Source organism: Macaca nemestrina, chromosome 15 (genome assembly GCF_043159975.1).
Source record: "Macaca nemestrina isolate mMacNem1 chromosome 15, mMacNem.hap1, whole genome shotgun sequence".
Taxonomy (NCBI): domain Eukaryota; kingdom Metazoa; phylum Chordata; class Mammalia; order Primates; family Cercopithecidae; genus Macaca; species Macaca nemestrina.
The window spans coordinates 58,081,653-58,097,822 of record NC_092139.1 but is presented as its reverse complement, the minus strand read 5'-3'; the positions used below and the strand labels follow the sequence as shown (position 1 = coordinate 58,097,822).

Here is a 16,170-nt window from a genome sequence, read left to right as displayed (position 1 = left end):
TTGTGACTCTGCATAAATCCAGTCTCCCTTAGGTGGCTGATAAGGTCCTTGCTGATGGGAACCCCCTCCCTCTCCAACCTGTCTCCTCCCCGTCTTTCCCATAGGCCTCCGCATTTCTGACCAGTTCCTCTTCCCTGCAGATCTCTGGAGCTGCTGCCTCTGTGCTCCCCAGGTCCTCTTGGACTGGAATTTCTCTGCCAGCTCCCCTCAAGCCTCCTCTTACTCATCCTCAAGATATAGCCGGGGGAGGGCTCCTGCCTGTGTGATGACTTCTGAACCCTGCATTGAGCTCAGGGCCCTAGCCCCTCTTCAGAGCTGATGGGGTATTCCGTTCCCATAACTCCTGGGGCTGCGTTTTCGTGCATTCGCTTCCCTAATTCCACTCCATGCGGGTCGGGCAGTATTTATTTATATTTCGCTGTCAGCAAAGCCCTCAGATCTTGCAAAACAGTAGACAGGGACAGAGGCTTCTGAACAGAAGCCAAGCATGCTCCCAACTTTCCACAGCTGCATCATGAGCACCCTCCCTTTACAGGTGTCACCAGAGGGCATTAGGACCTCCGCAGATGCCCAGGCATCACGTCTTGGTCCTCTTCCATGCTACGACTCTCCACTCCCTGCCAGTGGGCTTCCCAGGCTCCACTGGCTGGGGCTGCACCGAAGTTTCCCTCTCCATTGCTGATCCTCCCTCCTGACTAAAACCGGATCTCTTGGCTCCTAGTTCTCACTGAGGTCTCCAATCCTGATCCTCTGGTCTCCTTGACCTGCCACTCCCTTGCAATTTCTCCGGCCTTTCTATCAAGCGTGGGTCCCATGGTTGTGGGTCTGATTCGGCTCCAAACTTCCTCCCTCTTGCTTTCTCCTGCCTCCTCCACCTTCCAGGCAGAGTACACCTTGCCAAGAGAGCCTCACCTGCTAAAGATGGTCCCACACGGCTGGAGAAAGTCACGGAGCCCTGGGTCTGACCAGATCTTCACACGAACTCATACTGCAACTGGGCAGTTTCTCCAGAAGTCTTTTCTAGAATGGGCACTTCCCCCAGATCACTGCTCTAGACTGTCTGCAATCTCCCCACACCCCAACACACCCCAAGAGCTTCTCTGGCTGTGCTGATACTCAGCCAACACGAACCCCTCCTTTCCTTCCTCTTCAACCCAGAGCGCTTGAAAGTTTCCCTTACCCCACCCTTCTCTTCTCTCCCAGGCCAGCACGTGGACTTCTTCTGAGAGGCCATCTCTCACACATACATGCTTGGAGTACAGCTCCTGCCTCCCCAAGACCACTCCCCAGCCGCCGGCCGCGATCCTGAATTTTCCATTCTGAACATTTCCTCTCTACTTACAAAAATGTTCTCACCTACTTTAGTGAAAAACAGACATCCCTTCCTTCCCCCTTTGGCCACACACTGCCTCTGAAGGTCGGACCTGTTCGGCGGTTTCCTCCCCTACCAAACTGACGGAAAACCTGGCCCAAGTCTCCCTGACATCGCGTCCTGGGAAAACATCCTTGGCCTCACTGCAGCGGAAAGTCTGGGAGCGCATGGGCAGCAAACCGCTAGTCCATGGCCTGCAGCCGCTGCTCTCACCCTGTCACCCAGTGCTGCCCTAGGGGGCCAGTGTGCCACATACCCAGCAACCACTGTGCCTACCATGCTATATCCAATGTGCAATGTGCACATCTCTGTGCGTGTAATTCAAATGCTGTCACCTGCCCTCCAGTCCTCTAAAAAAGTCAGCTTATCTTCCCTTTAGGCTATCAGTACCTACACTTTCTTCCAGCGTGGTTCAGCTCTATCAACAATCTCTCAGTAGTAACTGTGGAATGCAAAGTCAAGGAACCACAGGTGACAGCAGAAACACCTCCCAAAGTGTCCCCCATCCAATACATTTCCAGCCTCATGTGGCTCTGGGATCAAGCATTCCTCCCTCCTCTTGTCAATGACCTCTCTGTCTCATGGGATGAGGGACAGCCGGGAAAACTGATGAACCCACCAGCACTGCCTTCTGCAGCCCCATCTGACAGCCATTACCTGGGGTCATCTCATACCAGAATCACTGGCTTTCTGTTAATCTAAGTCTTTCCTCTCCTTCTATCTTCCACAAGCACTCAAGAGTGAAGGGCACCAAGACTGCCTTTGGTTTCTGCATTTTTGCACACTAGTTTCATTCCCTGATTTCTGGGCTACAGTGTATAGGCATTCATGGCTCCTGCCCACCCTAGAATCCCCATCACACATTCCTAGAGGGCCTCTGACAAACACATCCTCTAACCTCCAGCTCCTGGAACTCCTCCTCCTCCTCCACATCGTAGGACAGGGTATGGATTTTTATGTCATCAGCTGAGAGGTCGATGAACTTCCCATCGGGGTACTCGAGGCTGTCTTTGGTGGGCGATCGGTCCTCGATGAAGGTGGTCTCGCAGCAGTCGGTGGTCACACCGTCCCCCCAGGAACGCAGCACACCCTCTGAATAGAGGATGATGTTGGGCCTGTAGCGGGACTCCACCGACTGCTGCAGGGTGTTGGGGTCCAGCAGCTGCTGCACCGGCTCACTCCTGCTGCTGTCCAGGCTGGCCGGCACTGTGCTGGCCCCCACCCGGTGGCTCTGGTACTGGGGCGCTGGGTAAACAGACACCAGACCATCTCTGCTCTCGGCCATCAAGTTTCTGGTGTTAATTAAGCCATTCCTCTTGCCAGCATCACTGATTTTACTGTGCACCAGCATGCTCTTCTGTTCAATGATGCCATCCATGGTCCTCTCTCTCTGGCTAGGCGTCAGGCTGGCGGGCTGGGCACGTAGGTCACACTTGTCTCAGGGAACCCATTTCTCCTGGAGGAGGAGAAAACAGAGATGAGACAAGAGAATCACACTTAAAAACAAGCTAATCACCCAGACCCACATTGTTTCAGACTGTACCAATCAGCTGATAAATGCATAGTAACTGTGAGAGTTAGACAAAATGCAGTCCTACCTATTCAGTGAATGTTAAAAAGGATCTGTCGGGGTGGCTAGCCAGAGGTAGCAGAAACTGATTACCTGAATCTCTATAAAGTCTCTGCTTCCAGATGAAGGAGACTGCAGGAGCTGGCTCCCTTGCAGCCTAGAGGAACCTTTGATTGCTAGCAGACATCCTGAAACCCACGGGTAAACCCAATCACATTAGCATCCGACAAGTCCATAGGAAAACAGAACTGCAAATCTGTAATAGGGATTAGCTCTTCCCAGGTACATGGCTATTCATTCAAGCAGGAAATTATGTGATTGCAATAATCCCTACTTAGTGATGATCTTGAGGCGTCAAGTCCCAAACACGAATCTGCTACTGAGGCATCTTGAGATAGGCACAGCTTGGTCTCTTAGGGTGCTCTCTACAGTTTGCCACTCAGAATTTGCTGAGAACCGGCAGCATCAGCACCAGCTGGGAGCTTGTTGGAAATGCAGAATCTTGAGTAGCACCTGCATCTACTAAATCAGAATCTGCATTTTAACATGATCCTAGCTGATGAGTCTGCACATTAAAGCTGAGGAGGTGCTGGGCTACAGTGTATAGTGCAAGTTTTGGCCTGCTGAACAAGTTGGCTTGATTTTACAACCGATTATTTACTAAATTTTAAAATGTACTCAAATTGTATCAAACTGTTTTTTACAGAACAACTTTTTTCATATTGAAGTGAATTTTTTTTCAACTTTGAGTATCATAAATTATGATACGTATGAATGAAAGGGATCAAAATTAGTGAAATTTTATTTTTGTCATTGCCGCATCCTTCGATACCTCTTTCAACACAGGCTGGTTTGTCATATATATTGTCTTTGCTTCATAATTCCCATTAACTCATTTCCTTCCAGGTTTGCTGGTACCCACTCCCACCTGCTTAGAGCGTTTCCCTGGGCCTCAGTTCATCCACTCAGAGATGAAACTGGGTTGATGGGAGGAGAGAGAATGCCTCTGATGAGGCTGCCATCCGGGGTTATCCACATGGCTCTGCACCAATGCACTCTGGAGTCTTGCCCCAGAACGGTGCTACTGTTCCTCCAATTCCCTTTATAACTTTTGTGGGATTTTTAAAAAATTTTTTCTCAGTTGATGATATTCAGAACCAGTAGCTACAGAGATGAAAGCCTCCTGCCTGACCCTTTATTTCTGCATAAGCAGTCTCTGCTCTGTCTAAGATGCTCCCTTCTCTTGACCAAATGCTTTCTGGGCTGCATCAACCACTGAGTTCCCCGTGTCATCTTCTTATAAGACTTGGAGTCTGGTTTTGAGCTTGGCAGAGCTTTAAATGCATCACTGGCCAATTATGCCCCACCTGCTTCTTTATCGAGGAAGGCAGCTAGAGGAGGAGACAAGATGAAGAGGGGCCTCTGTGGCCTTGCATTTGAGTTCCTAGTTCTTAGTCTCTTTATCACCATTGTAAGAACTCTTCTGGGGAGTTACTAACATGCACACCTAACCATGAGTTGGGGTGAATATCAGGTGAATTGGAAAATTGAGGCATTGTGAAAGGAAAATAAAAGTCAGAAAGTAGGTATGCAACATATTCTATACAAATTTTATGAGATATATATATATATATATATATTTTAACTTGGAGACTGTCGCAGTATAAAGAACACTTTACTAAGAGTCAGGAGGCCAGGAATTCAGCCCTAGTTTTGCTACTAAATATCTGACTGTGGGCAAGTGGCTTATGAAAGCGGAATTATTAATGGGGTGCTTGACCAAGAAAAGTTTTCAGGTCCCTTTCAGCTCTATGATTTTTTACGTCTTAGTCCAAGAGTTCTGGGGTTTTATGGCAATAGATAAGAGATTTTTCACAAAATGGCTTCAGTGGTGAATTGTAGCAAACACTTAAAGAACTAATACCAGTCCTTCTCAAACTTTTCCAAAAAACTGAAGAGGAGAGAACACTTCCTAAGTCATTGCATGAGGTCAGCATTACTGACACCAAAGCCAGACAAGACACCAGAGGAACATTACAGACTCACATCCCTTATGAACACTGATGTAAAACGCCCAACAAAAATACTACTAAACTGAATTAAGTGGCATATTAAAGGAATCATATACCATGATCAAGTGAGATTTATTTCGTGGAATGCAAGGAGGGTTAAAATTATGAAAATCAATCACTGTAATACACCATATTAACAGAACGGAAGACAAAGATATACGATTATCTCAACTGACATAGAAAAAGAATTTAATGCTTTTCTACTAAGCATTTCTGGAAAAGCATGGATGCTTTTCTCTTTCATGATAAAAACGTGAAACAAACTAGGAATAGAAAGAAATTACCTCAACAAAATAAAAGCTATATTTGAAGAAATCCACAGTGAACATCATACTCAATGGTGAAAGCACCCATAAGATCAAGAACAAGGCAAAGATGCTCACTTTTCCCACTTTTATTGAACACTGTACTAAAAGTTGTAGCCAGAGAAATTAGGCAAGAACAAAAAATAAAAGGCACCTAATTGGAAAGGAAGAAGTATGATCTCATATATAGAAAACCCTAAAGATTCCACAAAAAATCTGTTAGAACTAATAAATGAAGTGAGCAAAGTAGCAGGATAAATGTTAATACACAAAAATAAGCTGCATTTCTATACACTAATAATGAAGAATCTGAAAAGAAATTTTTAAAATTCATTTACAATGGCATCAAAAAGAACACAATACTTCAGAATTAATTGAACCAATGAGGTGAAAGACTGGTACAATGAAGTCATCAAAACATTGCCGAGGCAGGGGGTGGTGGGTCATGCCTGTAATCCCAGTTCCTTGGGAGGCTGAAGTGGGTGGATCACTCGAGATCAGGATTTCGAAACCAGCCTGGCCAACATCATGGTGAAACCCTATCTCTACTAAAAATACAAAAATTAGACTGATGAGGCTGAGGCAGAAGAATTTCTTGAACACAGGAGGCAGAGGTTGCAGTGAGCTGAGATCATGCCACTGCACTCCAGCCTGGGTGACAGAGCAAGACTCCATCTCAAAAAAAAAAAAAAAAAAAAAAACTGCTGAAAGAAATTAAGAAAGACATGAATCAATGGGAAGAGAGTCCATATTCATGCATTGGGAACCTTGATAATGCTAGGATGTCAATACTACCCAAAGTTATCGATAGATTCAGTGTGATCAGTAGCAAAATCCCAACAATGTTGTCTGCAGAAACAGAAAAACCCATTCTAACATTCACATGGAATCTCAAGGAGCACAGGCTGGACTTAGAACAAAGTAGGAGTACTCACACCTCCTGATTTTAAGACTTACTACAATGGCACTAGAATCAAAACAGTGTGATATGGCATAAATACACATATATGGACCAAGTGAATAAAATAGAGAGCTCAGAAATAAACACTTGCTTATACAATCAAATGATTTTTGACAAGGGTGCCAACACCATTCAATAGGGAAAGGACATTTTTATCAACAAATGGTGCTAAAAAATTGGATATCTACATGCAAAAGAATGAAGTTGAACCCTTACCTAATACCATATTCAAAAACCAATCCCAAATAAATCAGTCACCTAAATGTAAAATCTAAAACCATAAAACTCTTAGAAGAAAACAGGGCAAAAGCTTCATGACATTGGACTTATCAGTGATCTCCTGGACGTGACACCAAAAGCAGAGGCAACAAAAGAAAAAACAAGTTGGACTTCATAAAAATTTAGAAATTTTTGTGCATCAATAGACAATATCAACAGAGTAAGAAAGTAAGCCACAGAACGGGAGAAAACATTTGCAAATCATGTATCTAATAAGGAATTAATACCCAGGATATACAGAGAATGGCTAAAACTCAACAACAGCAAAATCTGATTCAAAAATTGGCAAAGGACTTGAATAGACATTTCTCCAAAGAAGATATACAGATGGCCAATAAGCCCATGAAAAGATGCTCAACATCACTAATAATGGGAAATGAAAATCAAAACTGCATATGAGAGATGACCTCATACTCACTGGGATGGCTACTGTTTTTTTAAAAAAACAGAAAATAACAAGTGTTGGTGAGGATGTGAAAAAACTGGAATCCTTGTGCACTGCTGGTGGGAATGAAAAATGGTTCAGTCGCTTTGGAAAACAGTATGGCAGTTCCTCAAATAATTAAAAATAGAATTACCATATGGTCCAGAAATTCCACTTCTGGATATATACCAAAAGGAGTTGAAAACAGGGTCTTGAAGAGATATTTGCATGCCATGTTCATAGCAGTATTATTCATAATAGTTGAAATGTGAAAGCATCCCAAGTGTCTGCGGATGAATGGATAAGCAAAATGTGCTATCTACATTCAATGGAGTATTGCTCAGCCTTAAAAAGGGAAGGGAATTCTGATATAGGCCACAGCATGGATGGACCTTGAGGACATTATTCTAAGCGAAATAAGCTACTCACATAAAGACATATGCTGTAGGATTCCATCAATATGAGGTACTTAGAGTCATCAAAAGTACTCAAAAGTCACCAAAAGTGTGGTTTCCAGGGGATGGGAGTGGTGTGAGGAGTTATTATTTAATAGGTGTGGAAGGAAAAGGGATATAGAGATAGACGGTGGTGATGCTTACACATTATAAGTGTACTTAATACCACCAAACTGTACACTTAAAAATTGTTAAGTTGGTAAATTTTATGCTAACATAATAAAAATTAGAAAAACTCAATGAAACTGAACTAAAAGCAAACATAAAAAGAAGAGCTATCTATGTGGAGATTCATGCTAAAGTATTTAAAGATGAAATAAAAGATGCACAGTCTGGGACTTTTTAAAAATCATCTGGATTGGAAGGAGAAGTGCACACCATACCAAGAAAACAAGACTGTGGGCTGACCACTGATCATCTCAGTTGGAATTCCCATCTGAAATTCAGTGACAGTAGAAAGTCAAGGAACCACAGGTGACGGCAAAAACACCTTCCAAAGTGTCCCCCCCACGTACATTTCCAGCCTCATGTGGCTCTAGGATCACGCATCCCTCTTTTATCTGGCCAATGACCTCTCTGTCTCATGGGATGCGGGACAGCAGGGATCCCCGATGAACCCACCAGCACTGCCATCTGGAGCCCCATCTGACAGCCATTACCTTGGGTCATCTCTGACCATCTTTGATCACTGAAGGAGGAGTGTATACCATACTGAGAAAACAAGACTGGCAGCAGGAGTGATGAATGAAGGTATGTTGTATACCATACAGGGAAAACAAGACTGGCTGTGGGCTGACCACTGAAGGAGGAGTGTATACCATACAGGGAAAACAAGACTGGCTGTGGGCTGACCACTGAAGGAGGAGTGTATGTCATACAGGGAAAACAAGACTGGCTGTGGGCTGACCACTGAAGGAGGAGTATATACCATACTGAGAAAACAAGACTGGCTGTGGGCTGACCACTGAAGGAGGAGTGTATATCATACTGAGAAAACAAGACTGGCTGTGGGCTGACCACTGAAGGAGGAGTATATACTATACAGGGAAAACAAGACTGGCTGTGGGCTGACCACCAAAGTTGGCTGATGGGTGCACACGATCCATTATACAATCCTCTCTCCTTTCGTGTGTGTTTGAAACTTTCTGTAATAGAGAGGTTTGAAGAAATCAACAAGTTAAGCTGTGCAGGGAAGGTGTTCCAGGCAGAGGCAGCAGCATAGGTAGTGTTTGGGAAGCAGAGGAGGAGACCAGAGAGATAAAGTTAGGAGGGTGGGTCTCATTTAGAGGCTCTTAGTAAGCAACAGGCTTGTGGAAGAAAGGCTTAAGTGGGATGTGATCATCAGAGAGGCAGTTCAGGCAGATGGATGTGTGAACAGCATGAAGAATGGGTACAAGGAGAAGCACAATAAGCACTGGCGATGTGGACAACTGACAAACATGGTGGTCCTCTACTGCTCAACGGGCTTTCGGGCAATAAGAAGGGTGTGATGCCCCGCAGGAAACTTTGGGGTCCATGATCCAAGAGAGCCCCAGTGATGGTTCCCTGCTTTGTGTATTGTATTTGAAAAATGGGTCATGAAGGGCAAAATGTGTAGCCTCATCCCGCAGCTGGAGGATTCCACATTCAGCAGCTCAGACCACAGGGTCCTCCCTGCGGGACATGGGGGCCTGCGACCGCGCTGGCAGTAGGAGTGGCGAATGAAAGTGCGCTGGGGCTCTCACTTGCCCCTCTCAGGTACAGCCACTCCTCCAGGCTGTGTGTGGAATGCTGTTCAGCTTGGCTCACCTGAGTAAGCAGCAAGCACCTTCAAAACCCAGAGGATATTTAGGAAGGGCACACCCGGTTTCTAACACAGAGGTGGCTGTGGTGCCTGAGGCTATCTCCAATATGCCCAGGGAGAGCTCCCAGCCAGACAGACAGGGTGCTTCTTAGTGCCTTGAAGGAGCTGGCCCAGGGAGGCGGGTCTCCTGAGTGGGGTGGCACTGACACATTCAGTGGGATCTTTCTTGCTTGGAGAGTGTTTGAGGAACACAGCAAGACTCAGGATGCCCAACTCCTCCCTGCCTCTGGAGACAAATGTCCATTCAGAATTGGCCTTTGAGTGCACTGACATCCACAGGGATGTGGCTGCCCAGTAATTTCACTCGTGACCACACTCAGATATCGCCTCTTTTTGGAGCAGAGTTGGTCATCCGGACTCCCATGCTGCCCAGCTGAGGCCTGGGTGACAGCAAGGCCATGCCCCTCTGGTTCTGCTGGGGACAAGGCATCGCGGCTGCACTGCAGGCTCTCCCATCACAGCCATGATCTCAACCATCCTTGCAGTTCTGACGATGCATCCTGGACAATTCACCTGTTGCACTAGCACTTGATGACTAACGAAGTGATGTTTTGCTAACACCAGCCACAAATGAATCCTAAAATGTGTGTGTCAAGAACTTCATTGATGAAAACAAAACATGACTCTTCATCAATGAAGAAAAATTACTTGTTTAAGTCAGTACCCCAGTGAAAGTTGTCAGAATCAAAATGGAGTCAGTAACGTTAAGAAAACCCTGACAAACAGAGCCAGGGGAGGCCATGAAGAGCGGGTTCTTATGCTTGTATGCTTAATAACAAAACAAGACTCCAAAACCCACAGCATTTTACACAAAAAAACACTTCTGCAAGGACATCTGCCCAGCAACTGCCCGCCCAGCCTCAGAGTGGTGTCCTCCTTGTTATTAATCTTTATAGCCAAGGATAATTATTTCAAAACAATTGTGTAATCTTCATCATTTTCTTTTTCATGAAAAACCTTTGTCTTCCTTTACCTTCCTGAATGTGCACATGGTTTACTATGGCATGTGTGTTCCCATTGCAAAGCTTTATGCCCAGATAAACATTTTTTCTTTTAGAGAGCTTCTCTCTGTTTATGATTAAGGTTGACACCTAGAGAGATGTGTAATTTAAAAACCCATCGATCTTGGACTAAGTTATTAAACCCTAGTAGCTTTTCTTGATTTATAAAGAAACCTTCCATTTAGGAAGGAACTATTCTAGCCAGAAATTCAGTAGCATTTAGGAGGAAAGCACATTGCTGTACATTCAGTGACGAGGTTTGGATTTTCATCAAGCAATTTCCCAGAACTTCCCTTTGACATGAAGAGCTACCCCTATGCTCTCACCAGGAGGTATCTGCACACAAGCCAGCAGAAAGCATCAGCAAATAACTACGGTCCTGCTTCAGAACTGGCAAGGGTTCCCATCTCATCCCTATCTTAACTCGAGGTAATGGCCTACTGAAACCAAGATCAGAACATCTAAAGAGCCACCGTTTTCTTATGGCTCTGCATGTTGGAAGCTTCCTAAACTTAAACCAGTAAACACCACCCCGCACACCAAGTGACAATCATCTCTCAACGCAAGTGAAAACCATCCAGGGGTTGGTGACAAAATACTCCAGCTGGGCAAAAGCCAGCTCTTCAGAGCAGAGGTGGCCTCGAGTCCTAATGCAACGTCACCAATAAAAGTTTCAAAACAGAACTCCCTCCCTCAAACCCAGGGAAGAAAGGAAGCCCGTCCGTGTCCAGCCCCTACCACACCACGAGCATGTGGCAGGTACTTCCATGCACCCACCTGACAGGCACTTAGTGGGCACCTAACGTGTGCAGGCAGTGTGTAGTGCGTTGAGTGTGGGGGTGTAGCTGGGGACCTAGGCGACCACCAGCAGGGACCCTGCACGCAGCACAGGAGAAAGACAATTTTTTGAACGAGCACCAATGTGTGACCAGTGGGCAAGACCCCGCCCAGCACACTGGGCCTTGAGGCAAAGGCCAGCAGAGGTACCTGTGCAGAGGCTCAGGAAAGAGGAGAGGGAAGGCACAGGCCCAGGCGGGAGCCCCGGGGCTCGTCCTGACAACCTCAGGTGTTGCGGGAAGTCAGGGACCCTGAACGGAGAGACTGGCTGAAGCCGTGGCAGAAGAACATAAATTGTGAAGATTTCATGGACATTTATTAGTTCCCCAAATTAATACTTTTATAATTTCCTATGCCTGTATTTACTGCATTTCTTATGCCTGTATTTACTGCAATCTCTGAACATAAATTGTGAAGATTTCATGGACACTTGTCACTTCCCCAATCAATAATTTCCTATGCCTGCCTTTAATCTCTTAATCCCATCATCTTCTTCGTAAGCTGAGGAGGATGAACGTTGCTTCAGGACCCTGTGATTGTGTCAACTGCACAAATTGTTTGTAGAGTATGTGTGTTTGAACAATATGAAATCTGGGCATCTTAAAAAAAGAACAGGATAACAGCAATGTTCAGAGAACAAGAGAGGTAACTTTGAACTGGCCGCTGGTGAGCCGGACGGAACAGAACTATATTTCTCCTCTTTCAAAAGCAAATAGGAGAAATATCGCTGAATTCTTTTTCTCAGCTAGGAACATCCCTGAGAAAGAGAATGCGCCCTGAAGGTAGGCTTATAGATGGCCCCTTTTAAGACGTGCTGTCTTTTATGGTCAAAGTCGAAGGGATGAAATAAGCCCCTGTCTCCTGTAGCGCTCCCAGGCTTATTAGGCGGAGAAAAATTCCCACCTAATAAATTTTGGTCAGACAGGTTGTCTGCTCTCAAACCCTGTTTCCTGATAAGATGTTATCAACGACAATGCCGGCGAAACTTCATTAGCAATTTTAATTTCACCTCATCCGGTGGTCCTGTGATCTCGCCCTGCCTCCATTTGCTTTGTGATACTGTATTACCTTGTGAAGTATGTGATCTCTGTGATCCACACCCTATTCATGCACTCCCTCCCCTTTTGAAAATCACTAATAAAAACTTGCTGGTTTTACGGCTCAGGGAACATCACGGATCCTGCCGACATGTGATGTCTCCCCTGGACACCCAGCTTTAAATTTCTCTCTCTTGTGCTCTTTCCCTTTATTTCTCAACCCAGCCGAGGCACTTAGGAAATAGCAAAGAACCCACGTAACCATCAGGAGCGGGTTCTCCCGATACTCAGGAGACCCTGAGTGCCTGAGGAGGGGGGTGGTGTGGAGGCTGTGAGGAGGGAGCCCTCATGCTTCTAGCTTAGGCCCTCAGATTAGAGAAAGGGATGGCGATAAAGTCACATCAACCAGGGGGTTGATACAGTTTGGATGTCTATGGGTTCCAAATCTCAGGTTGAAATGTGATCCCTTGTGTTGGAGGTGGGGCCGGGAGTGAGGTGCCCTCCCTAGGGTAATGAGTTCCGTAAGAGCTGGTTGTTGAAGAGACTGGGACCCCCTCCTCTTTCTCTTGCTTCCCCTTCATCGTGTGATTTGCCTGCTTCCCTTCACCTTCTGCCATGAATAAAAACCTCCTGAGGCCTCACCAGAAGCTGAGCAGATGCCAGTGCTGTGCCTTGTACAGCCTGCAGAACCATGAGCCCAAACAAACTTCCTTTAAAAATAAATCATCCAGGCTCAGGTATTCCTTTATAGCCATGCGAAATGGACTAACACAGGGGCTGAATCCGTGGGTGCCCCACCCCGTGCCCTGGCTCACATCATCCCAGGAACTGATGGTGCCATCATGGCTCACATACAGGTCAGGCCAGGCCAAAGGGGTTATGGCGCCTGGTGCAGCCTCAGTCAGTGACAGTGAGAAGCTGATGGATCAGCATCCAGCATCTTTGTCCTGGGGTGGGACGGCTCAGAGGCTGGTGTTTCACACTCCCCCAGCGCCCCCCAGAGATCAGCTTGCTGTATAACACAGCATTTGTCTAAGGTCTTCCGTCCCTGGTCCTTGACTGGTGTTTCCTGGGATCCCCCCCCTCCCAAATTCTCATCCCCAGGCTTGTTTCTTGAGGACAAACCCAAGGCATCAGACTATTGTCAACAAGCCTGCCAGGTGTTATCACAACTTCCGTATGGACAAGAAAGCTAAGCAGGCCAACTTGTATGTCTGTAAACCTACAGCTCTGTAAATATTACTAGATGACTGCAATTCGTTTCTGTGGTCAGAACTGGAGAAGGTGGTAAATATCTGCCTTCACAGATCCAAGCAGAAACCACCAGAAAGAGCTGGAAGCCCTCCCAGCCTGCAAGGAGGAAGGTAATGTGCCTACATGGACAAACACTTCTTACAACAAAAGTGAGAAACAGGCCAGGACAGTTAATTCTTTCTGCAAACGTATAAGCTGCCTGATTGCAGGGAGAGCATGTCTTGGTGTCCTCAGTTCCCTGGAGAAAAACTCCTCAGTACTCACTGGCATTCTGGTTTTCCAGAGCAGTCTCAGAAGGTGGAGTAATCTAAACCTGCCCCTGAAAGACGGATTCTCTCCCACGTGCTGGGGAACAGTTAGCTTTCCTGGCTTCTGAGGCCCTGGAGAAGGAAGACTCAGACCCACCAACCCCTTCCCAAGAAAATGACTGCCCCAGCAACCTCCAGGATGCACCCTGGTGGTGTCTTTTGGATTTCACAAGGTCCTAAATCCTAACAGTGGTTGATCTAAATGCAGATAGAAAAGACACAAAGAGAAATAGGTGGAGATTGAGCCCAGGCGTTTCTGACTCCAAGCCTTATAGTCCTCATGAAGCAGAAGACCCCGGGTCTCTGTTGGAAAGCTGGGGAAACAGCTCAGGCTGCGAAGCTGTGCATGGACGCTCACGGCTGAAAGGCTGGGAGTGCAGGAAGATCCCAACTCTGTTGCTTTCTTTAACTTTGATTAGTATTTTCATCCATTTTTTAAAATAATTTCTTTACTGGAATATCATTTGCCTGCCATGAAATTCATCCAAATTTAAAGATGTATAATTGAGTGAGATTTAGTATATTCACAAAGTTGTGCAACCCTCATCACTGTCTGATTCCAGAACATTCCTGTCACCCCATGCCCATGATGTGGTTCCTTTCCCCAGCCCCTGGCAAACACTGATCTACCTTCTGTCTCCATGGATTTGCCTATTCTGGACATTTCATATAACTGGAATCATATACTATGTGGTCTCTCATGACTGCCTTCTTTCACTTGGCATGATGTGTTTGAGGTAATTTCTTCTCATGGCGGGATAATACTCCACAGTATGGAAGCACTGCATTGTGTTTACCTTCACTGTGCTTTCATTTTGCAGGGAAATGGTGGTTGCTATCCTTTAGCTCTTGTATAATACGGGGTTAATTATGATTACAGGTCTTTGGCTGAATGGTTGATAAGACAGTGTGTTCTTTTTCTGGCATGTATATAGTGAGAATAAAACTATCTTAAAAACAAAGTCCTCAGTGGGTACCTCTGGGGTGAGGGAATGGCATTTTGTGTATGGCCCGGAACACAAAGTGACAACATAGTAGATGTTCTGGAAACAGAGGCAGGGTCTCAGAAACATTAGATGGACCAGACAAATCCCGTTGGAGGCAGCCTCTGTTACCCACTGATGGAAGAAAACGCTGCAGGCTGGGCCTGCTTACTCACTGCGAAATAGAACAACTCAGTCCCCTAAATACAGCAGATGCTTTTGCATGCCGAGTGTCCCATCAGAATAAGCCAGCACACGCAGAAGCCACCTTCCCCGCCAGAAATGGGATCTGAGAAATTTCATGCTCAGCCTGCATGCAGTACACACAGCACACACCTTCTGTGAAGAAGCCCAGCCTGCTCCAGGGGGAATTATGCATTGGAAACGTGACAGAGTTATACATGGACCTATCCATGAAGAAATTAGGATTATTCATTACAGGTAGCATTTTTTTTTTCAAACTTGTTTCTAATGTTTAATAGATGGTTTTTCTCTGAGGAATTGGCTAGAAAAAAATCCAGTGAATGTTTTGGGAACCAGTATTGCAAGTGCAATTATTTTCAAACAAATGCATGAATAAAGAAATACAGAAAAACTGGAGTATCAAAACTTTCTCTTAGTTTTCCTTTTTATCTGAACCTGCAAATAAGTCTAGATTTTTTTAAAAGTCTATGTCTCGCCCACCCTACCACCCACCCTTCTCCTTTTCTTAAATATACCTACTCCTTTCACAGAATGACTTAAAGATCTGCACTGTTGGTTTACAATTTGTTACTGTATGGAGCGGAAGGAACTTCACAGCATAGTATTCCATGTCCATCCCTGTGTTGCTAATTAGAAACCTCAAATGCCAATTATATTGTGCAGTATCAGTCACATTTAACATATAAGACCACCTGTGTAGCAGCCTCTCCAAGTAGAAACAGAATGAAGTTGGCTATCTATGCAACTGAAGGAGAAAATAAAACTAATTGCAGGCTAGGCGTGGTGGCTCACACCTGTAATCCTAGCACTTTGGGAGGCTGAGGCAGGCGGACTGCTTGAGCTCAGGAGTTCAAGACAAGTCTGGACAACACTGTGACAACCCATCTCTACTAAAATACAAAAAGAATAGCTGGGCATGGTGGCACGCACCCATAGTCCCAGCTACTCCAGAGCCTGAGGCAGGAGAATCGCTTGAACTCGGGAGGCAGAAGTTGCAGTGAGCAGAGATTGCACCACTGCACTCCAGCCTGGGCGACAGAACAAGACTTCCGTCTCCAGAAACAAAAACAAAAACAACCCAAAAAACAAACAAAACCCCCCACAAAACTAATTGCAGTTTCATTTAGCCAGAGTGTTTGCCATGTTTGACAGGTACGGCTGCTCTTGACCCTTCTTATACAGCTCAATTTGGCAAGGCATTAGGAGGGCACCAGGGGCTGGGTCTTTCCCAAACCCTAACACTGTTAGAAGCCTTTTGTGTAAAT

At 45.6% G+C, this 16,170-nt stretch overlaps 1 protein-coding gene across 12 annotated transcripts in view; it reads right to left on the bottom strand.

Moving 5' to 3' along the window:
- The window catches only part of LOC105486740 (synapse differentiation inducing 1), a 248,122-nt gene that overhangs the window by 175,151 nt on the left and 56,801 nt on the right, over nt 1-16,170 (bottom strand). For all 12 annotated transcript variants that reach the window (XM_071079748.1, XM_071079747.1, XM_011749784.3 and 9 more), the window contains one exon: nt 2,271-2,828. In XM_071079748.1, the coding sequence (XP_070935849.1) occupies nt 2,271-2,750 (480 nt within the window). In that variant the 5' untranslated portion in view covers nt 2,751-2,828. The remainder of the gene's footprint in view (nt 1-2,270; nt 2,829-16,170) is intronic.